Source organism: Salmo trutta, chromosome 2 (assembly GCF_901001165.1).
Source record: "Salmo trutta chromosome 2, fSalTru1.1, whole genome shotgun sequence".
NCBI classification, from domain to species: domain Eukaryota; kingdom Metazoa; phylum Chordata; class Actinopteri; order Salmoniformes; family Salmonidae; genus Salmo; species Salmo trutta.
The window spans coordinates 22,901,882-22,926,840 of record NC_042958.1 but is presented as its reverse complement, the minus strand read 5'-3'; the positions used below and the strand labels follow the sequence as shown (position 1 = coordinate 22,926,840).

Here is a 24,959-nt window from a genome sequence, read left to right as displayed (position 1 = left end):
CGGCAGAAGAAAGTGAATACAGAGAAATACACAGTAAATAATATTTATACTGAACAAAAATATAAATGCAATGTGCAGCAATTTCAAGTTACAGTTCATATAAGGAAATCAGTCTATTGAAATACATTCATTAGGCTCTAATCTATGGATTTCACATGGTTGGGAATACAGATATGCATCTGTTGGTTTCAGATAAAAAAGGTAGAGGCTTCAATGGCTGTGTGATTCTGCTGGATATTGGAGGGAACTGGAACACGCTGTTGTCAAGTCGATCCAGAGAACTAGGACGTTTTCAGCTTCCAGGAATTGTGCACAGATACTTGCCGACATGAGGCTGTGCGTTATCATGCTGAACATGAGGTGATGGCGGCAGATGAATGACACGATAATGGGGCTCAGGATCTTGTCAGGGGCGTAATTGATTTTAGAAGTGGGGGGGTATATATATATATATACATTTCTTCTGTCAGATAAACACTCCAAACAACCTACCCGACTGCTCGGAGGTCGTCCACATGGTCCTAAGGCACAACGTTTCCTAGTTTTGTATCACATTCCAATGATAAAGCTGGGGAGGACAAAAATGGAATTTCAGAATGTAGGGGGTACATGTCGTCCCCCCCCCCAGTGAAAGATGCACCCCTGGATCTCGTCACGGTATCTCTGTGCATTCAAATAGCCATTGATGAAATGCAATTGTGTTTGTTTTCCGTAGCTTATGCTTCACCATACCATAACCCCACTGCCACCATGGGGCACTCTGTTCACAATGTTGGCATCAGCAAACTTTTTGCCCACACATACACGTGGTCTGCGGTCGTGAGGCCGGTTGGACGTACTGCCAAATTCTCTAAAACGACATTGGAGGAGGCTTATGGTAAAGAAATTAACATTCAATTTTCTAGCAACATCTCTGGTGGACATTCCTGACGTCAGCTTGCCAATTGCATGCTTCCTCAAAACTTGAGACATCTGTGGCAAAACTGCACATTTTAGAGTGGCCTTTTATTGTCCCCAGCACAAGGTGCACCTGTGTAAGGATCATGCTGTTTAATCAGCTTCTTGATATGCCACACCTGTCAGGTGGATGGATGATCTTGGCAAAGGAGAAATGCTCAGTAAGAGGGATGTTTTTATTTCACCTTTATTTAACCAGGTAGGCAAGTTGAGAACAAGTTCTCATTTACAATGTAAACGATGTACGATGTAAATAAAATTTATGCACAAAACTTGAGAAATAAGCTTTTTGTGTGCATGGAACATTTTGGGGATCTTTTATTTCAGCTCATGAAACATGGGACCAACACTTTACATGTTGCGTTTATATATTTGTTCAGTGTATTTTCAAAAACGTTGTCACACATGCTATTTCAACATACTCTAATACAGGGGGATAGGCTAGATGACGATTTGATAGATTGTTTGGCATGTTGCAGGTTGATAGCCGATATCTTCTCCTACTGACTAGGCTCTCTGTTGTTGTTAAGTATGACTACTAGTAAATACATTTAATACCAAGGATAGTGTCATGAAATTATCATTTTTAGGATGTATGTGTATCATACAGTATTGCATTATCAATACACACACAGTATACATGAACGTTGTTCCATAATTACATGACTTCAATTGACAACAAATAGCTGATTGACAACAATCAATAATAACCTGCTACATCATTTCTATTGACCGTGTAAAAAATACAGTGGTTTTTTTGGCACATTTTTCTGACCGTTGAACACTGAGACAGATCATCGAAATATGTTTTTCTCAAGTGTGTGATTCTCAGTTAACATTCTTACATTGATTTCACATATAATACTATTTTCACATATATCATAATTCCTAAAAGTACATGTCTAAAAATACATGGTACTTTGGCTGAACATAATTCCATGATGACTATTATAATTCTACAACAAGGAAATTGGCAATTTGCAGACAACAGTCACAGAACCACATTGTGCCTTTTGCAGCACTGACCAAACCACAGATCCAAGGGCATATAGTATATAGGCTAATTATCCTTTATAGATATTGTCTGGAACTAGGGGCTCATTAAATGCTGTTGGAAATGTTACAGTATGGTTGGTCATGGCAGCGTGTCATCAAAGTGTCACTGAAGAGCAAAGACGTATGTCTGATCGATCATTGGCAGGGCAGTGGTAGCTAACTAGAGCACTGGCAGAGCATTGGCAGAATATTGATAGCTAAATAGGCTATGCTGCAGTCTGGCCCAGTCTGGTTGTGTAGCCCAACCAACCCAGGGCTCTGGCTTCACAGTCCACTTCCACAATCCAATTTCTCCTCTGAGGATCAATAAAGTTAATTCATTCATTTATCCATCCAGTCATACATCTGCCTGTCTATCTACACATCCACCTATCCACCCAATCCATCCACCCATCCCTCCATCCAATCATTCACATGATAGTGACCCTCTCTGGTGAGACGTGTGCTGCTGCGCCAACAGGGTCCTGGCGCAACTGGCTGCTCTCAGCTCCCCGTTTGATCCTGTGGAGCCGCCGTCCCACACAGGGGATCAGCAGGAACACCTTCCCCAGGATGACACACACGGGCAGGGCCAGGGCCACCACGAAGTTAGGGGGTAGGTAGAAACGGTAAGCCTCCTCCTCAAAGGCCCGCTTCCAGCCAAACAGTAGAGCATGGAGCGTAGCGATAAGCAGAGCGATGTAGCCCAGCGTCGACTAGGGGAGAGGGAGAGAGAAACACATGCATCAACAATAAATTATATCACAGTTTTTACATCTACAGTAAGAACATGATTACAAAAAACATGTAGAAGACTACTCAGAAAATAAACAAATGTTTTACCCAGAGTTGACAGCTTGTTATTATTTCTTAGTCAGTATTATTAATCAGAGGCCTTTCCATAAGAATGTTCATCATCCTCGTCACCATCTTCATCATCATCATCCTCCTCACCATCAACAGTGTCTGTCTGAGTACCTGAATAAAGCTGAACTCCCTCCAGTTGAGGGCGCTGTTAACAGAAGGAATGGAGGTGATGGCCAGGAGAGAAAGGAGCCCGAGGCTCATGATACCAAAGGACAGGTACATCTCCACTCTCCACACCTCCTCCTCATTCCACGAGTTCTCCACGTTAGCATGGACCTGCAGAGAGAACACAGACACACATACATTCAGTAAACACATACTGTATGAATACAAAAAGTCACAAACATAGTGTATTCACAAATAAACACTCACTTAACATGAAATAAACGCTCACAATCACACACCTGAGTAAAAATTACAAAAAAAATTTAATATCATCCCCTTAAAAATGCCGCTGCCTGATTTATCTAAATGAGGAGACCTAGTTTTCGCTCTAAATTTGGCAGTGTTCATTCATTAACAAAAGCCTCTACAGTCCACTGGCTGTGTCAGTGTGTGTGTGTGTGTGTGTGTGTGCGCGCCTCACACAAGGTGAATAAAGCAAAACCGCATGTGGCATATCAAGCAATTTTAATACAACTGCAGGAGCACCTCAGAGGCCATATGGGTGTAACAGGCCTGAACTAGAGGACAGGCTGACAGGGTGAGTTGGTCTGGATTCACACACACACTCACCACACACACACACATAAACACACAGCCAGAGGTGTGTTTGAGAAGCAAAACACACAGCGAGAGATGTGCTTGAGAGTGCAGCTGATGCTATGGCCTGGATCGGCAGACACACACAGCTAGAAGGGTTTGTGTGTGCGTGAGAATGAAGGATGCTGGGTAGGGAGTTGCAGTAAGAGACAGATGAAGGTCAGAGGAGGACGTGAATGAATAAACTGAGATTAAACCGGTGAAGATGCAGATATGACACACTACGGTATGCCACACAGATCAGTAGATAAATGTTGCAGGTACATTTTGGATGTACAACCGTTACATACGCTGCAGTATGTATGTTGTTCACAATACCCAATTGGAATGAGAACATAGCTTATAGTTTCACTTATATGAACAAGAAGGAACACCATCAGTAAAAGATGCATTGCAAGTCGTTTGTGAAGAACAAGATGTGTACTATATGGTAACCAAAGGATCTACAGTATGTGCATGCTGTTTGTCCCTCTGTGGTCTTCCCAGTGCAGCTGGCTGGCTGTCGTAAGTGTTGTTTATGGCCATGCCTCAGGAGCCACAGCACAAATAGATGAGTCACTGAGGCCAAACATCCAATCACTTCAATGTGGGTCACTCTCAAGATTAGAATTATAGAGGAGAATAAAAGTGCATAACGGTTACAGTGTTGCTGCATTGCTGCTGATTCACGATTCCAGAGTGAACTTAATCTGATAAAACATATACAGACCTCAATTACATAAACAACAGCATTTATGAAGGGTGTCTTTGACCTGACACAAACACTATTCTTCAGATATACTAAATGTTCTATCCATATACTGTCCATATTGTCTATACATCCCATTACATATACAGTACAAGTCAAAAGTTTGGACACACCTACTCATTCAAGGGTTTTTCTTTATTTTTTACTCTTGGCATTCTCTCAACCAGCTTCATGTGGAATTATTTTCCAACAGTCTTGAAGGAGTTCCCACGTACAGTGCCTTGCAAAAGTATTCATCCACCTTGGCGTTTTCCTATTTTGTTGCATTGCAACCTGTAATTTAAATTGATTTTTATTTGGATGTCATGTAATGGACATACACAAAATAGTCCATATTGGTGAAGTGAAATTTAAAAAATAACTTGTTTACATTTTTGTTTTTTAAATATAAAAAACGGAAAAGTGGTGAGTGCATATATATTCACCCCCCTTGCTATGAAGCCCCTAAATAAGATCTGGTGCAACCAATTACCTGAAGAATGGGCAAAAATGTAATAGTTATGCATGCTAAAGTTTTCTGTTTTGTCTTATTTATTGTTAATTTCACAATAAAATATATTTTGCATCTTCAAAGTGGTAGGCATGTTGTGAAAATCAAATGATACAAACCCTTAAAAAATATATTTTAATTCCAGGTTGTAAGGCAACAAAATTGGAAAAATGGCAAAGGTCGTGAATACTTTCGCAAGCCACTGTATGCTGAGCAGTTGTTGGCTGCTTTTCCTTCACTCTGTGGTCCAACTCATCCCAAACCATCTTAATTGGGTTGAGGTCAGGTGATTGTGGAGGCCAGGTCTTCTGATGCAGCACTCCATCACTCTCCTTCTTGGTCAAATAACCCTTACACAGCCTGGAGGTGTGTTGGGTCACTGTCCTCTTGAAAAACAAATGATAGTCCCACTAAGCGCAAACCAGATGGTATGGCATATCGCTGCAGAATGCTGTGGTAGCCATAATGGTTAAGTGTGCCTTGAATTCAAAATAAATGACTGACAGTGTCACCAGCAAAGAATCCACACACCATCACACCTTATCCTCCATGGTTCCCGGTGGGAACCACACGAGGAGATAATCCGTTCACCTACTCTGCATCTCACAAAGACACTGTGGTTGGAACCAAAAATGTCAAATTTGGACCAAAGGACAGGTTTCCATCAGTCTAATGTCCATTGCTCGTGCTTCTTGGCCCAAGTCTCTTCTTATTGGTGTGCTTTAGTAGTGGTTTCTTTGCAGCAATTCAACCATGATTCGAGCATTCTCCTCTGAACAGTTGATGTTGAGATGTGTCTGATACTTCAACTCTGTGAAGCATTTTTTTGGACTGCAATCTGAGGTGCAGTTAACTCTAATGAACTTATCCTCTGCAGCAGAGGTAACTCTGGGTCTTCCTTTCCTGTGGCGGTTCTCATGACATCCAGTTTCATCATAGCGCTTGATGGTTTTTGTGACAGCACTTGAAGAAACTTTCAAAGTTCTTGACATTTTCCAGATTGACTGAGCTTCATGTCTTAAAGTAATGATGGACTGTCGTTTCTCTTTGCTTATTTGAGCTGTTCTTGCCTTAATATGGACTTGGTCTTTTACCAAATAGGGCTATCTTCTGTATACAACCCATACCTTGTCAAAACACAACTGATTGGCTCAAACGCATTAAGAAGGAAAGAAATTCCACAAATTAACTTTTAACAAGGCACATCTGTTAATTAAAATGCATTTTGTTTAACACTTTTTTGGTTACTACATGATTCCATATGTGTTATTTCATAGTTTTGATGTCTTCACTATTATTCTACAATGTAGAAAATAGTCAAAATAAAGAAAAACCTTTGAATGAGTAGTTGTGTCCAAACTTTTGACTGGTACTGTATATATACATACAGTATATATACTTATACTCCGGACTCAGACATTGCTCGTCCTAATATTTCTATATTTCTTAATGATATTATTTTACTTTTAGAGTGTATTGTTCGATATTACTGCACTGTTGTTGCTAGGAACACAAGCATTTCACTGCACCCGCAATACCATCTGCTAAATATGTGTATGTGACCAATAACATTTGATTTGACACACACCCTCCCTCTCCTCCCTCCCTTTCTCTCTAACTCTCTCTCTCCCTCCCTTCCTCTGTCCATCACCCACCTGTTGGTAGGCCACGTTGAGGAGCAGGTATCTCTCTGACCTCCTCATGGGTAGACAAAGACTGTAGAGAACGTGGACACACCCCAGGAAGAAGCTCAGCAGCCCCAGCTGTTTCCTGCTCTGTAGCCAGCCCTCCAGCCAGTGAGGGAACCTCCTGTACTTAGTCCTATAGTACAGCTGGTGGACCGCGGCTAGCTGGCCCGCCAGGTAGACTAGAGCGAGTAGTGTTATGGCCACTGTGGGCAGAGTCCTATTCACCATCTCTATAGGGATCTTATAGAAGTCACTCTGCTTGTTCTTCACATATGGGTGGATGATGTCCCGGACAAAGGAATAGGCGAAGAAGAAGATGGAGAGAGCCACAGTGGCTAGCACGGGGCCTTTCCAGTCGGGGAAGAGGCGCAGGGGCATGTTCTCAATCTCTCTGGAGGAGGAGAGGGCTCCCATGTCCACTGGGGTGAAGTTGAGCTGCCTGGTCAGCTCCATGATCTGCTGTCTGCCCTCTACAGAGTTACTGCAGATGTACACCTTGAGGAATGGGTAATCAAGCAATAATAAATCAAGGTAGTCAATCAGTCAGTCAATCAATCTAATATGTATGACATGGTCAATGTGCATTGCATGTATTGTGAATGTGATGTAATGTGTAGTGTACATTTATTTCTAAACATGCTTATCTTGTCAAGCATAGGCATGAAATAACTAATAAATTAGCAGAAATAATTATGTAAAAGGAAAACATGGATGTGGTTGTTTCTATCCCTTGTGACTGACACAAACACAATCTGATTCCCTGGTTCATAATATCGTGCTTGTTTTTTCATTGTCCCAATTGTGTTAATTGAATTTACTGTGTGCATTTACTGTGTGCGTGTGTGTGTGTGTGTGTGTGTGTGTGTGTGTGTGTGTGTGTGTGTGACCAGAATGGTTTTATTTGAAGAAGGATGGCAGCGTAAAATGTTCTTCTCAGCTGTAGAGTCTCACTATAATCCTTGCATAATATTTGGAGGAATTAGTCTCCTTCCCAGGCAAGCACAGACCAGACTGTTAATGCTTTAACCAGCTCAGTAGCCTGCCTTACACTCCTTCTAGTGAGGATATCATAGGAATAAAGACGAGGGTGCAGTGACTTTACCCTGAGATGCGATATGTCATAATCATGTTTGATCTGTCCCCCGCATATGACATCATCATGCCATAGGGGGAGGGTATGTATTGAGGAGAATGTCAGTGCACCTCTTTGAAAGGTCAGCCAATCAGATTGTGTCAACAACAATGGTTTGTAACAACTGACATTGAACAACTGAGAATGATGTAGAGAGAGGTAGCTGCTGTACAAAAGATCACAACAAACGAGTGTTAGGACAATGGATGCTTAGAGACTATCTGCAGCCATTTGGCTGATCCTGTTGCAGAGTCTGATGCTGCCATTTAATTTCTCTGTAGACGGATGTTAGCCTAACTTGGTTCCAGATCTGTTTGTGCGGTCTTGCCAGTTCGGCACCACAGCAGAAAGAGACCTGGAACCATGCTAGACAGACAGGTCAACATCTATACTGCCAACACTGTTATTTCAGCAGATTCAGCTCTGGGTCCAACTTTAATAGACTGAGTGGTTTGTTACCTGCAACAAGTCTGTACCAGGGGAGACATTCTATTCCTGTAAAAATACTAACTTAGTCATAAGTCGCTATGCGTGGTTTATGCAATACAATATTTATAAGTTAAAAATGAATGACTAACTGTGCAATGAGTTAAAGAGTGGGACAGTGTTTGAGCCTGAATTAATTCTGAATAAGTAAATCCTGAAATGAACCTAGTGTGTGTCCCAAATGGCACCCGTTTCCCTAAATAGTTCACTACTTTTGAGCAGAGCCCTTTGGGACACAGGGAGCCATTTGGGACACAGACCTCTTCTTCCATCTTACCTGCCTGCTGGCATCTTTGGGTCCAGACTGCATAGCCCAGGCAGATATGACATTAAAGCCTTTCACAACTGTAGAGTCTGGGAGCAGGGAGGCCAGGTACTCAGCATTGGACTCAGGGTACTGGTTCACACGGCGGTTGTTGCTCACGTCCACCAGAACCTTAGAAGAAGAAGAATGGAAATGTGTCTTTTTGCTCACAACCCAATCCTCTGACACACACACACACACACACACACACACACACACACACACACACCTTCCCTGCCAGCAGATGCTTGAGGTCCCAGAGAACAGAATAATGCTCCCTGCGGATAGCAAGGAAAACCACAGAAGCTTTACCCACAGCGTCTTCATGGTGGGTCACATCAACAACATGAGGGAAGAACTCAGCGGCCCGTTTGGGTTGGCGGCTCCCCACCACCACGTGGAAGCCACAGCGGAGCAGACGGATGGTCAGGCACTTGGAGAAGTCACCCGAACCCACGATGGATATGACAGGCTTGGGGAGGGGGCCGTGTGGAGGAGGGTCCCTGGGGCCATTCTTCCTCACCCCGTTGGGGAGGAACAGGGAGGGGGTGGTAGGGTGGGCTGTGTCGGTGTAAGCTGGGCTGCTGCAGCCGCTGCCCAGCATGGAGATGGTGTCCATCCCCAGGCTCCAGACCTCTCCTGTCCTTTAGGAGGACGTCTCAGGTTCTAGGATGGTGGAATATGGTTAGTTAGTTATGTACAGCACTTGATTTTTGAGCATAGAGATAGATGGTGTCTGGCAATAACTTTACATTATAGGAATAAAAATACACTGAACATTCACAGTGTAGTACATTGCCTCCAACTGTGTGAAGTGCGGTTTGCTTGCTCTCTGACCAGAAGAGACTAAGTACCCTTGGTAACATCTATCCACCCAGCTGCCTGGTTCCCTAGCCTATCAAGAAGGAATCCCTACCTTTTACTCTGCAGGATGCAGCAACAGCTTGTTAGGCCAAGCACAGTCACACTGGAGACATTCATTGCAGAGTGTTATTAGTTTGGGGTGCTGATTGTTCCTTCTTTGGTGGTCTGGACGTTTTAATACTGGGAACACATTATGATGATGCAAAGCTTGGGGACCTTAATTGGTTATATTAAATTATCTAACTGCCTGCAAATTGTAGATTAAATCAAATTAGATAAGGGAGGAATATAATATATGTGGTTGATGTACTGTATGTGTAACCAGCCAAAAAAGATATGTTGTCTAATTCATATTAAAATTATATTAACCTACTACACTACCAACTACAACATATTACATTGGTATGGTAGGCTATAGGTTGCTTTCAGGTTATAAAAAAAGATTTCTCAAAATATGTCACCAATGTAATCTTATCATATAGAGATCATACTATTTGAAATTATCTAACCTATGACATATTTTGAGAAATACAGTATAATCTACACATTCAACATTTTTGAACGGCACTAGCATGTCACAATATGTCCTTTGGTGACTTTGAAATATCTTCTCGTAAAATGTGCGATTTATTAACCTGTAGAACTATTACCACTAACAATTTACAATATGCTAAAAAAGAATTCACAGTAAACATTGTATTCCTAACGTTAGAAAAATAATCCCGCCAATCGAGGTTTAGACAATATGACTCATCTCATCCAGAATAGATTGCTGCTAGTGCAGAATAGCCAGGCTCCACATCGCAGAGGAATTATTTAGCTTCAGACTCCATTATACAATGCAATACATTATTACGCTTTACAAATACAGCCTACTATAGCTCACAGGTGTATGTACGTAGATTGTAGGCTGCGTGTCAAGAGTGTGCAAATTCGTCCGTCAATCGCAAGGTTACAGCCATACCTTTCATGGAGCTGGTAAAGACACCACTGCACGAATAACACACATCCAGCCAGCTGCTCGCCACAGGTCTGTCTGTCGGACTCCCCTCCCTCTCTCTCTCTCTCTCTCCTAGGTGGATCTGGCTGTGCTTCGGCTCAGCAGCGCTGTCATGCATACAGACACAGAGCGGATTCCTGTCTTGCAGGCAGAGCACGTACCCGCGACGAGCATCACACCACGCACAAAGGGGAGGTAGCGCCACGCAGGTAGATCTGGAACTGCCGTTTACACTATGTCCTCAAAACGAGGTCTCCTTCAGTTAGGGACACAGAGCCTATCCTTTTAGGATTTCCGTGTTGGTGTTCATTTGCAAAGGCTAAATCCCATGTGAGGTTGAATTTTGATGAAAGAAAAGGACTAGTTAAGCATCCTCAGATTAAACGGTTTCATACAAAAACGAGCCAAGTACCAGTTAGAATAGGATAAAGTCATATTTTTTTACATTACTCAGGTTTTTATACATTAGAAATGATAAATAATACAGAAGTAATTATAAACAAATTATAAACAAACACCTGTATTATCTCTCCAACATATTCACCATATTTATCCAAAGTCTGAGGATAAAGTGGAACAAAATAAAGTGGAAAGAAGAAGGGCACAGACCAGGAATTATAAACAAGAGTGTCACTGTACAGCTAGACACATTCATCTAAAACAATTACCTCTTTGACTCTGGTACTCAGTTAGACAAAGAACTATAGTCATGTGTTTAAAAAAAAATAACAATTGTGAATGTCAAAAGTGAACTGTAGTCATGAAAGGGCAAGCAGTTGAACTCTCATCATGTTCAAATCTTTATTTCAGAGTGAAACTGAGGGTAGTTCCTCTACCTTCAACTGCATTTTGGGATATTTCAGGACTTTTTGCTACTGTCTTGATAAAACATATTCTAATACAATATATTCTAATGGATATTCTAGCGCCAGAGAAAATACTGGTGAAAACAAGCACAAAGTAAGCTTCGAAATCATTCATATAAATTATCACGGGCCTACTTAAATCGGAATTATGATGATGCTCTCAATGGTTGCTTCCCAAATGGCACCCTATTCCCTATATAGTGCACTACATTTTACATTGTCTACAGGGATTGTCTACAGCCATTGTCTAGTCTGACATTAAATAACATTACTATGCACTAACTACTTACTTATAGAATAATTGTCTAAGAGGAGCAAGCTTTGGTTTCTCCATGTTTCCCTGACTGGGTGCAAACATGACACAAGAGGGTCATTCGTTTTACTTTTACCTTCAACTGAACTGAGCTTCCTCAGTAGCCTTGTGAAACCAGTCTGATCTTGCAATATCTCAATTAAACAAAACATGAGCACAGCGGTCAGCCTGCTTAACCAGGCTATGTTCTCAAGACATCAATTCAGTAAGCATACTGTGTGTAGACTACAGAGTATGTCACCTCAGATATCTGTATAATAAGCAGAAGAGTAGAACTGTGCAGTGGCCACTTTATGTTGCCCATCAACCAGCACCGATTCTCCTTGAGGTCCAGAGACCAAGCTTCCGGCCTTATCCCAAAATTGAAACAATTTATCAAATCGTCACTGCTGCATCCCAGGTTTTGACGTGTCATCTTTCATAGCGAGTCTTTTTCAGTCACTCCCCTTCCCCTTGGGGGGCGGGGACTCTCCCAGCCTCGACGAATCTGCCCCAGCCTCCGGTCCAGGCAAGGCAGCAGCAGCACAGCCTTGACCAATAGGACGGTGGCTGGGAGGAGCGAGGCCAGGATAAAGGATGGAGGGGTGTACCACACGTAGTGCTTAGGCTCCACCCACTTCCTCCAGCCGTAGACCAGAGCATGGGCTGTACACAGGACCAGGGCAGCATATCCCAGAGTCCTCTGCAGGATGGAAGGACCAGAAGATAGATAAACAAAAAGGAGGCCTGTCAACAGCTACTAAGAAAAGACAGACGGACGGACATACAGACAACAGGAGAATTGGTAAACAAGGAGACAGTTCCACGGGTACTGCCAAACAGACACTGACAGTGAAATTCAGGGTCATTGACACAAACAGAGATAAATTGATACTGGAGAGGAAACCCTGACCACTTAAGTCATCGATAGAAAGGCAGACAGACGGGTGGATGGAAGGACATACAGACAGACATCATTATTTATTTTTCAGGGTCAAAAGATTCACCTGCATCCAGGTGAACTCTCTCCAGTTGAGGGCGTCAGAAATGGAGGGAAGAGAGGAGATGGCTAATAAAGCCAGGAGACCCAAACCCATGATACCCAGGGAGACATAGATCTCCATACGCCACACGTCATCTGCTACCCATGAGTCCTCCTGGTTCTGCTGGACCTGATGGAGAGATTACAATATTATAAATTAAAATGAAGCAGAAAAATGTATCCATGCTTTTGTCACTTCTACGTTAGACTACTGCAATGCTCTACTTTCCGGCTACCCGGATAAAGCACTAAATAAACTTCAGTTAATGCTAAACACGGCTGCTAGAATCTTGACTAGAACTAAAAAATGTGATCACATTACTCCAGTGCTAGCCTCTCTACACTGGCTTCCTGTGGTTTTACTGCTAGGTTTTACTGCTATCCTAAAAAGCATTACATGGGCTTGCTCCTACCCATCTCTCGATTTGGTCCTGCCGTACATACCTACAGGTACGCTACGGTCACAAGACGCAGGCCTCCTTAATTTCCCTAGAATTTCTAAGCAAACAGCTGGAGGCAGGGCTTTCTCCTATAGAGCTCATTTTTTTATGGAATGGTCTGCCTATCCATGTGAGAGACACCGACTTGGTCTCAATCTTTAAGTCTTTATTGAAGACTCATCTCTTCAGTAGGTCCTATGATTGAGAGTAGTCTGTCCCAGGAGTGTGAAGGTGAACGGAAAGGCACTGGAGCAACGAACCGCCCTTGCTGTCTCTGCCTGGCCGGTTCCCCTCTCTCCACTGGGATTCTCTGCCTCAAACCCTATTACAGGGGCTGAGTCACTGGCTTGCTGATGCTCTTCCATGCCATCCCTAGGAGGGGTGTGTCACTTGATTGGGTTGAGTCACTGACGTGATCTTCCTATCCGGGTTGGCAAAGTGGCTGGGGTTATATCCTGCCTGTTTGGCCCTGTCCGGGTGTATCGTCAGACGGGGCCCCAGTGTCTCCCGACCCCTCCTGTCTCAGCCTCCAGTATTTATGCTGCAATAGTTTATGTGTCAAGGGGGGGGGGGGGGGGGGGGGGCTAGGGTCAGTCTGTTATATCTGGAGTATTTCTCCTGTCTTATCCGGTGTCCTGTGTGAATTTAAGTATGCTCTCTCTAATTCGCTCTCTTTCTTTCTCTCGGAGGACCTGAGCCCTAGGACCATGCCTCAGGACTACCTGGCCTGATGACTCCTTGCTGTCCCCAGTCCACCTGGTCGTGCTGCTGCTCCAGTTTCAACAGTTCTGCCTGCGGCTATGGAACCCTGACCTGTTCACCAGATGTGCTACCTGTCCCAGACCTGCTGTTTTCAACTCTCTAGAGACAGCAGGAGCGGTAGAGATACTCTGAATGATCGGCTATGAAAAGCCAACTGACATTTACTCCTGAGGTGCTGACCTGTTGCACCCTCTACAACTACTGTAATTATTATTATTATTTGACCATGCTGGTCATTTAAGAACATTTGAACATCTTGGCCATGTTCTGTTATAATCTCTACCTGGCACAGCCAGAAGAGGACTGGCCACCCCTCATAGCCTGGTTCCTCTCTAGGTTTCTTCCTAGGTTCTGGCCTTTCTAGGGAGTTTTTCCTAGCCCCCGTGCTTCTACACCTGCATTGCTTTCTGTTTGGGGTTTTAGGCTGGGTTTCTGTACAGCACTTTGTGACATCAGCTGATGTAAGAAGGGCTTAATAAATACATTTGATTGGTTAATATAATTGTGATTGTCTAAGGTTGCAAAATTCCAGTAACTTTCCCAAAATTCCCATCTATATACACGGTGTACCAGTACCGGGTCGATGTGCAGGGGTACAAGGTAATTGAGGTAGATAATATACATATAGGTAGGGGTAAAGTGACTAGGCAACAGGATAGATAATAAACAGTATCAGCGGCATATGTGATGAGTTAAAAGAGTACAAAAAGGGTCAATACTGATGGTCTGGGTAGCTACGGTGGCTTGCGAAAGTATTCACCCCCTTGGCATTTTTCCTATTTTGTTGCCTTACAACCTGGAATTAACATGGATTTTTTTTGGGGGGGGTTGTACCATTTGATTTACACAACATGCCTACCACTTTGAAAATTAAACTATTTTTTGTGAAACAAACAAGAAATAAGACTAAAAAACAGAACTTGAGCGTGCATAACTATTCACTTCCCCCAAAGTCAATACTTTGTAGAGCTACCTTTTGCAGCAATTACAGCGGCAAGTCTCTTGGGGTATGTCTCTATAAACTTGGCACATCTAGCCACTGGGATTTTTGCCCATTCTTCAAGGCAAAACTGCTTCAGCTCCTTCAAGTTGGATGGGTTCCGCTGGTGTACAGCAATCTTTAAGTAATACCACAGATTCTCAATTGGATTGAAGTCTGGGCTTTGACTACGTCATTCCAAGAGATTTCAATATTTCCCCTTAACAACTCGAGTGTTGCTTTATCAGTATGCTTAGGGTCATTGTCCTGAAGGAAGGTGAACCTCCATCCCAGTTTCAAATCTCTGGAAGACTGAAACAGGTTTCCCTCAAGAATTTCCCTGTATTTAGCGCCATCTATCATTCCTTCAATTCTGACCAGTTTTCCAGTCCCTGCTGATGAAAAACATCCCCACAGCATGATGCTGCCACCACCATGCTTCACTGTGGGGATGGCATTCTCGGGGTGATGAGAGGTGTTGGGTTTGTGCCAGACATAGCGTTTTCCTTGATGGCCAAAAAGCTACATTTTAGTCTCATCTGACCAGAGTACCTTCTTCCATATGTTTGGGGAGTCTCCCACATGCCTTTTGGCGAACACCAAATGTGTTTGCTTATATTTTTCTTTAAGCAATGGCTTTTTTCTGGCCACTCTTCCGTAAAGCCTAGCTCTGTGGAGTGTACGGCTTAAAGTGGTCCTATGGACAGATACTCCAATCTCCGCTGTGGAGCTTTGCAGCTCCTTCAGGGTAATCTTTGGTCTCTTTGTTGACTCTCTGATTAATGCCCTTCTTGCCTGATTCTTGCGTTTTGGTGGGCAGCCCTCTCTTGGCAGGTTTGTTGTGGTGCCATATTCTTTCAATTTTTTAATAATGGATATAATGATGCTCCGTGGGATGTTCAAAGTTTCTGATCTTTTTTTATAACCCAACCCTGATCTGTACTTCTCCACAACTTTGTCCCTGACCGGTTTGGAGAGCTCCTTGGTATTCATTGTGCCGCTTGCTTGGTGGTGCTGCAGACTCTGGGGCCTTTCAGAACAGGTACTGAGATCATGTGACAGATCATGTGACACTTGGATTGCACACAGATGGACTTTGTTTAACTAATTATGTGACTTTTGAATGTCATTGGTTGCACCAGATCTTATTTAGGGGCTTCATAGCAAAGGGGCTGAATACATATGCATGCACCACTTTTCCGTTACATTTTTTGAAACATGTTATTTTTTTCATTTCACTTCACCAATTTGGACTATTTTGTGTATGTCCATTACATGAAATCCAAATAAAAATAAATTTAAATTACAGGTTGTAATGCAACAAAATAGGAAAAACGCCAAGGGGCATGAATACTTTTGGAAGGCACTGTATTTCGTTAACTATTTGAACGTTTTATGGCTTGGTGGTGGAAGCTGTTCAGGGTCTTGTTGGTTCCAGACTTGGTGCATTGGTACCTCTTGCCGTGTGGTAGCAGAGAGAACAGTCTATGTATTGGGTGGCTTGAGTCTATGACAATTTCTAGGGCCTTCCTCCGACACCGTCTAGAGGTCCTGGATGGCAGGGAGCTCAGCTGACCACCCCTCAGAGCCTGGTTCCTCTTAAGGTTTCTTCCTAGGTTCCTGCCTATCTAGGGAGTTTTTCCCAGCCACCGTGCTTCTGCATCTGCATTACTTGCTCTTCGGGATTTTAGGCTGGGTATCACGATAAGCACTGTGACAACTGTTGATGTAAATAAGGGCCTCATAAAATACTTTTGATTGATATGGCGTATATTCAGTCAAATAAGCATTTCACATGCACATATCAAAGTGACATCTGACAACTATGCCTGATTGTGAACTGGCACATTGGGATGAGCAACAGTCAATATAAAATTCTCTTTCAGTAATAGCTGTTCTTCATATTCACATTAGATTCCATACTGAGAAAAGTACACAACGATCAGGTTGTTCTGTTTATTCTGGCCGGCATACAGCCCATACCAAAACTCCCACACCTCAATACCAACAGAAACCTGGCACCGTAATTTGTCATGTAAGAATTGGTTTACCCTGTCAAGAAATGTTATACCAATATACAACCCTCTCGCTCTCTTTCTACCTCTCTCTCTTTCTACCTCTCTCTCTTTCTACCTCTCTCTCTTTCTACCTCTCTCTCTTTCTACCTCTCTCTATTTCACCTGCTGCCTTGACCTCAATGTTTGGCTATGAAAAGCCAACTGACATTTACTCCTGAGGTGCTGACCTGTTGCACCCTCTATAACTACTGTGATTATTATTTGACCCTGCTGGTCATCTATGAATGTTTGAACATCTTGAGGAACGATCTAGCCTAAATGGTCATGTAACCTTATAATCTCCACCCAGCACAGCCAGAAGAGGACTGGCCAACCCCTCGGAGCCTGGTCCCTCTCTAGGTTTCTGCTTAGGTTCCTGCCTTTCGGTTGGGTTAAATGCGGAAGACACATTTCAGTTGAATATATTCAGTTGGACAACTGACTAGGTATCCCCCTTTCTCTTTCCAGGTAGTTTTTCCCCAGCCACCGTGCTTCTACATCTGCCTTGTTTACTCTTTGGGGTTTTAGGCTGGGTTCCTGTATAAGCACTTTGTGACAATTGTTGATGTAAAAAGTAATTTATAAAATACATTTGATTGATTGAGTTTGCTTGAATATATGCCATATTGCTGAAATAAGCAGCCTTCTGTTCATCATAGTATAAAATGCATCTCAACAGTTATACAAAGAAATGCAATTTTCAGATTTTTGATACAAGCCTGGTCTAGCCAGTAGCCATCTACCTGTTGGTAAGCCCAGTTGAGCAGCTTGTATCTGTAGGAGCGTCTCATAGGGTAACAGAGGCTGTAGATAGCATGGAGTGCTGCTAGGAAGAAAGCTAGCAGGCCCAGCTGTTTCCTCATAGACATCCACCTCTCCAACCAGCCTGGGAAACTGCTGTACTTGGTACCTGACAGAGGGATGTGTGTGTGTGTGTGTGTGTGTGTGTGTGTGTGAGAGAGGGGGGGGGGGGGGGATTAGTAGTGCTTCTCAACACATTTTTAAAATGGCTGACAAACTGTCAGGCTACAAAAGGCTTACAGTTGTCTGGGAAAGTTGTTTTTACGTGGTGGATCTACTACTCGTCTCCCTGGCAGAAGAACCTCAAGATAACGTGTGTCATCATGTCAAAACCAACACCCTAGCTCTGGTTTGACACCATGTTGCCACATCCTGGCTGTCTGGCACTCACTGGAACCCTAATATAGACTAACTTCAGTACTTTTCATATGATCCATTGACCTTTATTGTAGAGAAACCGATGCCCCAAAAAATCCTGTGTGTTATCCTATCTATGAAGCTTGCTTCCATTGTGGCTGGCTGCATATTTTCAACCCCCTACAATTACATTGCACTGAGGAAACCTCAACCTATATTTATACACTGCAAGGCTCCAATTACCCTTACGAATAGTGACTGGACAGAGAGAGGGATGAAGAGGGGGAGGGGAGATTGAGGGGAAGGGTCAGACAAGGATGGGGGGGGGGGGTAGTAAGGTCAAACGGGATTTTTTTTTGGACTAGGGTGTTGGTGTTGACCCAATGATACACAATATGTTGAGGTTCTTCTGCCAGGCAGACAAGAGTAGACCTTCCTGCAGGGAAAGACAACCTTGGGCTAATTCATAACTATAAATAGGATTTCATTTATTCTCTAAACTTAAATAAATAAGTAAATAAATCCACTGACTGCGCTTATGCAAACTGTGTGTCTCACTGCACTGATTTCATGTCAGTGTGTATTTGTGGGAGTATGTGTACAACTGTGCACTCCAATGACTTTCAAATTCAATTGTTTGTGGTAGTAGGCCTAATCGCGCATTTCCATTGACAATTCACTTTTTAAATGTTCAGTTTCCATCTATGCAGGCCAGCACCCGTGTCTCATGGCTCCGGCAGACCTGCTCTACCTTCTATGACATCTGGTGTGGCTCAGTTGGTAGAGCATGGCAATTGTAATGCCAGGGTTGTGAGTTCAATTCCTGTGGGGGACCAGTACAAACAAAATATTAAAATGTGTCCACTCATTACTGTACGTTGCTCTGGATAAGAGTATCTAGAAAATGTAAACGCTTGTTTGGATTTTTATTGTGTTTTAATTTGTTTTATGTCTAGGTATTACTGTACTGTTGGAGCTAGAAACAAAAGCATTTAGCTGCACCTGTGATAACATCTTCAAATCTGTGTTCACGACAAATAAACTTCGATTTGAACTGTTCATATGTCATTTACATAACAATTGCTAAGTATAAACTTTAACACCTTCTCACAAAGCAACAGTCTTGAATGATTTTTATTTTACCTTTATTTAACTAGTTAAATAAAGGTAAGAACAAATTCAGTTAAGAACAAATTCTTATTTTCAATGACGGCCTAGGAACAGTGGGTTAACTGCCTTGTTCAGGGGCAGAACGACAGATTTGTACCTTGTCAGCTCGGGGATTTGAACTTGCAACCTTTCGGTTACTAGTCCAACACTCTAACCACTAGGCTACGCTGCCGCCCCATGATGCAGAGGTTGTTGATTCTGCTCGCCATAGGTCTTTAGTGGCACACTCCTGATATAATAACACTAGAGGTAACATTAACATAACACACTGGCGGAAAGGCATCAGCATGCTTTGGTTGGCGGAGTTGGCTAGGCGAACTGAACGAGTGTGCTCGCATACTCCTTTAAAAAGACCTTGGCTTGAAAAATGTGAAAAAAGCAGCAATAGTTTGTCCATTTTGAGATGCCGTAGCCAGACTATTCCTCAAAAGAGTGAGAAGGAATCTAAGATAACTAAAAAAATCTGTCATTAATTTTGACGTTTTTGCAGAGGAGCTCTTAATCGCGCAATTTTACATCTAAGATGTTTGGTACATTGTTTCACAACAAAAAAATGTGAATGACAACTAAGACTTTATTGAAGAATCTCTACTCTTGACCAATCATCGATGAAGGGGCGTAGACTTTGGCTTCCTCCAGAAAACAGGTTGTGTGCCAGAACAGCCAACATAAGTCTAAAACGAACAGAAACGTCACAAAATGCCATCATAATATATGCACAAACTCTTTCGAACTGTTTCGGCTGGGAAGTATGCGGACGCAAACTGTCAGGCTACAAAAGGCTTACAGTTGTCTGGGAAAGTTGTTTTTACGTGGTGGATCTACTACTCGTCTCCCTGGCAGAAGAACCTCAAGATAACGTGTGTCATCATGTCAAAACCAACACCCTAGCTCTGGTTTGACACTATGTTGCCACATCCTGGCTGTCTGGCACTCACTGGAACCCTAATATAGACTAACTTCAGTACTTTTCATATGATCCATTGACCTTTATTGTAGAGAAACCGACGCCCCAAAAAATCCAATGTGTTATCCTATCTATGAAGCTTGCTTCCATTGTGGCTGGCTGCATATTTTCAACCCCCTACAATTACATTGCACTGAGGAAACCTCAACCTATATTTATACACTGCAAGGCTCCAATTACCCTTACGAATAGTGACTGGACAGAGAGAGAGATGAAGAGGGGGAGGGGAGATTGAGGGGAAGGGTCAGACAAGGATGGGGGGGAGGGGGGTAGTAAGGTCAAACGGGATTTGTTTTTGGACTAGGGTGTTGACCCAATGATACACAATATGTTGAGGTTCTTCTGCCAGGCAGACAAGAGTAGACCTTCCTGCAGGGAAAGACAACCTTGGGCTAATTCATAACTATAAATAGTATTTCAACGAAAAAATGTGAATGACAACTAAGACTTTATTGAAGAATCTCTACTCTTGACCAATCATCGATGAAGGGGCGTAGACTTCGGCTTGCCTCCAGAAAACAGGTTGTGTGCCAGAACAGCCAACATAAGTCCAAAACAAACAGAAACGTCACAAAATGTCATCATAATATATGCACAAACTCTTCTGAACTGTTTCGCTGGGAAGTATGCGGACACCTTAAGTCTCAAAGGAAAAACACCACGTGTAGCACATAGCAATGGGCAAATTTAAGTGTAGGACTTTGAGCATACTTAGGTGTATATGTCTGTGCTTGCCTGCATGTTTGTGTGTGTCTGTGCCCATGCCTGCGAGTGTGTGTGTCCCCCTGCCTTCATACATACAGTATGTGTATGCGTGTGTAGCCTACCTCTGTGCAGCTGTAGCAGGGCAGCCAGTAGCCCAGGCAGATAGACCAGAGCAAGCAGAGATATGGCCGTCCATGGCAGGGTCTTATTCATCACCAGTATAGGGATCTTATAGAAGTCACTCCTGCTCTGAGACACAAAGGGCTGCAGCACATCCCTCATAAAAGTGTACAGGAAGGTCAGCGCCATCAAGATGGCCATCAGTTTGAGGGGTAGGTGCCACTGGGGGAAGAGGGGCATCTCTTCTAAACAGACGCTGGAGGGAAACTCAAACTCCTCCAGGGCGAAGGAGACCAGCAGAGGGCGATGTTTAGGATGTTTAGCCCTGTTCAATAACAGAGCCTCCTGGTCCTCGGAGGCCTTTGGGAGGAGAGGAGACGTCATGTTCGAGTGATGCGCATGTATTCCCCGACCAAAAATCTCTGTAGAACAATAGCTAACGCTAAAGTCGGAACCTTGACAAACTTAACAGTGAGTGAGTGATGACCATGAAAACAACCATAGCTATGTTCAACAGGTATATCATTCTTCTGGCTTTATCTAGCTCTATTTGTGATATTTTACCTTGCTTCGCTGGCTTGCTATGTAATCAATCCTCTGATGACATCTGGAATATTGTAGACAATAACCATTTCATTACGGATTTTTTAACTGTCATGAGCTGCATTTGAAGTTGCATGTGATCGTATCCACTGCTAGGGAAACAAAGAGCTTTCTGATTCTGGGAAATGGGCCAGGAAATGTGTCTATAAGCTTCCTCTTCTAAAGCACAGTAATACTACAGCAATGTATGGCCGGCATACAACTAACTGACTATATAGTTGGTTTTCTATGGGGGTAGCTTAAATGCAAACAAACGGTTCACATTCTGAGTCACAACCAGTTGAAATGACTAATAACAGCAATAGGGTAAGCAGGATAACTTTTAATTAAACAACGGCCCCTATTCACACGGCATATTTCCTCTCGGGAAATGATTTTTCTACTCACCTGAGAGCTTAGCCTGATTCACTGACATGGGCAATGGGTGTGTTTTACCTTGTGTACCAGGTGTGGTTTGTCCACTGGGTCCATTATAGCTAGCTCTTGCCATGTGTCTTGGTCCTCCACCACAGTGGTCTGTGAATCTGCTTGTCTTTTCTCCATCATTTCAGAGACTTGGCAGACAGGAACAGAGACATCATGCCATCACCATAGATTAAGGCATTTCAACATCCTGGAATTACACATCTGGAAACACCCTTGGTAGTTCCTCTTAATTGTAGTGCATAGTTTGGCTAATACTCCTATAGAGTTGACTATGTGGTCTTACTGATCAATAGAACATTATTAAAAACAAGAAACTACATTTTAAGTGAGAATAGGCATTGGTCTGAAGCCAAAAATAGTCAAATTCACATGTGCACCACAATGCTCAACCAAGGTTATCCAGCACATAGCTTTGACCTACTAAAGTAGCTATGTTGGTACTGTACTTCAAACTATTGGTAGGCAGGTTGCTTAGGATTCAAACAGCTTAATTCATACTCTTAGAGGAGGTGCTTCCACAATAATGTGAGTTGTACCGCATGTGGTGCATTTCCTTAAACCTTTAATTTAGCAAAAAAAAAATCATAACATCCTTTTTTTGGTCAGTAGGCACCCAACATAAACACAGGTGGTGGTGTGTTGGACACAGTAGCTCAGATTGATAGAGCCTGTCTGCATTTCTGATTTCTGTAACTGTTAACTTATCTGTGTAATATTGACATAAGCTCATTGATCAGCACAGCAATTGATAAAACAGGACCACGTTTCAAATATGGTCCTGTTTTATCAATTGCTTTGCTGATCAATGGACAGTTCATTGCCTCTGTCAAAATAACGTGTAACTTAATGTTTTGTTTATACTTGTTAGTTTAGGATTCAACCATTTACTATATGCAGTTCAACGTATGTAATTTACTGTTTCTTAACAAAACAATTTGTTTTCTTGGCTAAGGTTTGTGTTGTGGTCTTGGATGTTCTTAGTCAAGGAAATATAGCATAGCTAACTGCAGTGTTTGTCCTGTCTGAAATCTGGCTACCTACGTGATCAGCGTGGCAGTTTCCCAAATATTGGTGGTTTTAAACTTAACGTAACTAATGTTAACGAACTAGTTAAGTTGTGTGTAAGAAAGTATAATATATTGTGGTGCATGAACTGGCCATACACGTTAGCTAACGTTAGTCTTACGTTGGCTAAGGTTACTTAGCTAGCTAAAGTTAATTGGATATCATAGCAGCCAAGGACGTTCGCTAGTTTATTTGTGCTCCGATTATACGCAAGTGTCTACATCAGCAGTTTCCCCTTGATGACTTCAGCCTTATGCGAGAAAAACCTTACTTGTAAAAATATAGATAGCTAGCTTTCCTCGCTTGTTGGTTAGCTAACCAGCCAACATTAGCGCTCATATGATTGGTATAACGCTAACGTTAGCTAGCTACCTAGCCAATCAAAACAATCACATTCATTGGCTAGCTACCTTTATTTGCCTGTTTGTTAGCTAGCTTACAGCTGACTGGTGTTTGCTAGACTTTGTAGCTAGTTAGCTACCTAGATAATCAAAATATCTGTTTGCATGTATTGGTTAACCTCAGCTTGAATACCACAATGTAGCGATCTATATACAGTAGCCTAAATTGTTCGCAAACACTTAAGACTGGCAGCATGGGGCAAGCAGCTGTGTTGTTATCGCGCAACCGACTTGGTGTTAGAACTCTTGAGTTACAGAAAAAAAAAATGTTAGCTTTGTCAGATATGCTACAAAAAAGAATGTAGCAGCACATCGTTGTTTCTTAACACTGACGGAAATGTGCACGTGAAAGCGATACATTATAAATGTTATTTAAAAAAAACTGTTGCACCTACAAATTTTGTCAATCCGGTATTTTTTAAATCGAATGGTCACTTTATGGACTCTATAGTCTAGTTTTAATCTGACCTCTAGAATTTGAGCTAGGTAGGCGCAATAAATACTCTTAAAAGTAAATTGCTAAAGACTATAAAAAAAAAATGCGACGGACGTGAAATCTATGAATAATTAGCCTGTTCCAATCAGACTCTCCTGGGTTTAATTCCCAAAATGGAATGTGAAGTACTCGAGATCTGAGAGCAGAATCCACATGACTTCTATTCCCACGGCATTAAACCGAAACCATTAATACCCGAGGATTAAAAAAACAGGACTGGCAAAATGTAACACAATAACATAATTGTGACAGAAATAGAATAGGAAGAAAAACAGTATTACATTTGTAGCCTAGTATAGTGCAGTGTAGCCTACTAAAGTAGAAAGCAAATATGGAAATGTGATACCTGTATAAATGTTTTATTGGTTTACTTGAAGATTTCGTTGTTGTAACTTTTTTTTAAGTGTCTATAAAATCCTTTACCAGAGAACATATGCGCAAATAGCATTAGTAAAAGCAAACAATGGCATAAATGTGGACAATCTGTCAACCTATTGTATGTGTGTTATGTCAGTGACTTACTGGAAGTTTAGGTCATCTGTACAAATATTTATCCTGCCGATGGACGGGTCCAAAGGGATGAAAGTTGTGGGGGGAAACTGCGCGCTGCGTGAACAACTCTCAACACGCGTGGAGGACACGGGGCTCGTTTACATTAAGAAGAGAAGTGTTCAGTCCTCGACGAGCTCGCGGCTCGGACTACATCTATTTAAAAGCTCCACAACCTACGTGTCTTCAAAATGATGCGGACGTGGGGCATTGAGCGTTCTGTAGTGAAAGGACCGCGGTAAGGAGGGGGTCTGGCAAATTCTGTCCACGGATTGGAAGTTGGATTTGGAAGGGGCGTGATCTATTACACACCTCTGGACAAGGATAGGTAAGTACGCCCGTGAGGCGGAGTTAATACGACTTTTCGGGGCGGGTCTCGGATACAAATCACAGCCACACATTTTGAATGGTGTGTCCGTCCTCGTGAACGATACAGGAAGGATTGCCTATAGCCTACTGTGGAATACACTACTCTTTTTTTTGTTTTTTTTTCTGTAATATTTAGTTCTTTCTAGAAGACATGGGCAA

General features: G+C 42.5%; 2 protein-coding genes across 5 annotated transcripts; both read right to left on the bottom strand.

Moving 5' to 3' along the window:
- Positions 1-1,128: 1,128 nt before the first annotated feature.
- On the bottom strand, positions 1,129-10,418 carry LOC115153412 (metalloreductase STEAP2). Its single transcript, XM_029698845.1, has 6 exons — positions 10,298-10,418; positions 8,699-9,135; positions 8,443-8,601; positions 6,515-7,042; positions 2,971-3,135; positions 1,129-2,708 (listed from the first exon to the last, which is right to left on the bottom strand). Exons 2-6 carry the CDS (start codon positions 9,086-9,088, stop codon positions 2,424-2,426), a joined length of 1,527 nt encoding a protein of 508 aa, XP_029554705.1. The 5' UTR covers positions 9,089-9,135; positions 10,298-10,418; the 3' UTR covers positions 1,129-2,423.
- Positions 10,419-11,109: 691 nt separating this feature from the next.
- On the bottom strand, positions 11,110-24,627 carry LOC115153420 (metalloreductase STEAP1). Of its 4 annotated transcripts, none has more exons than XM_029698857.1 (6): positions 24,405-24,627; positions 21,930-22,048; positions 20,894-21,251; positions 17,515-17,681; positions 12,499-12,663; positions 11,110-12,248 (listed from the first exon to the last, which is right to left on the bottom strand). In XM_029698857.1, the coding sequence occupies exons 2-6, from the start codon at positions 22,038-22,040 to the stop codon at positions 11,931-11,933; spliced, it is 1,119 nt and encodes a 372-aa protein (XP_029554717.1). In that variant the 5' UTR covers positions 22,041-22,048; positions 24,405-24,627; the 3' UTR covers positions 11,110-11,930. The 4 variants fall into 4 exon arrangements, with proteins under 4 accessions (XP_029554717.1, XP_029554725.1, XP_029554740.1 ...); XM_029698865.1 differs by having other exon boundaries at positions 11,110-12,194; positions 24,405-24,623; XM_029698880.1 differs by lacking the exon at positions 24,405-24,627 and adding an exon at positions 21,456-21,498 and having other exon boundaries at positions 21,930-22,005.
- Positions 24,628-24,959: the final 332 nt, after the last annotated feature.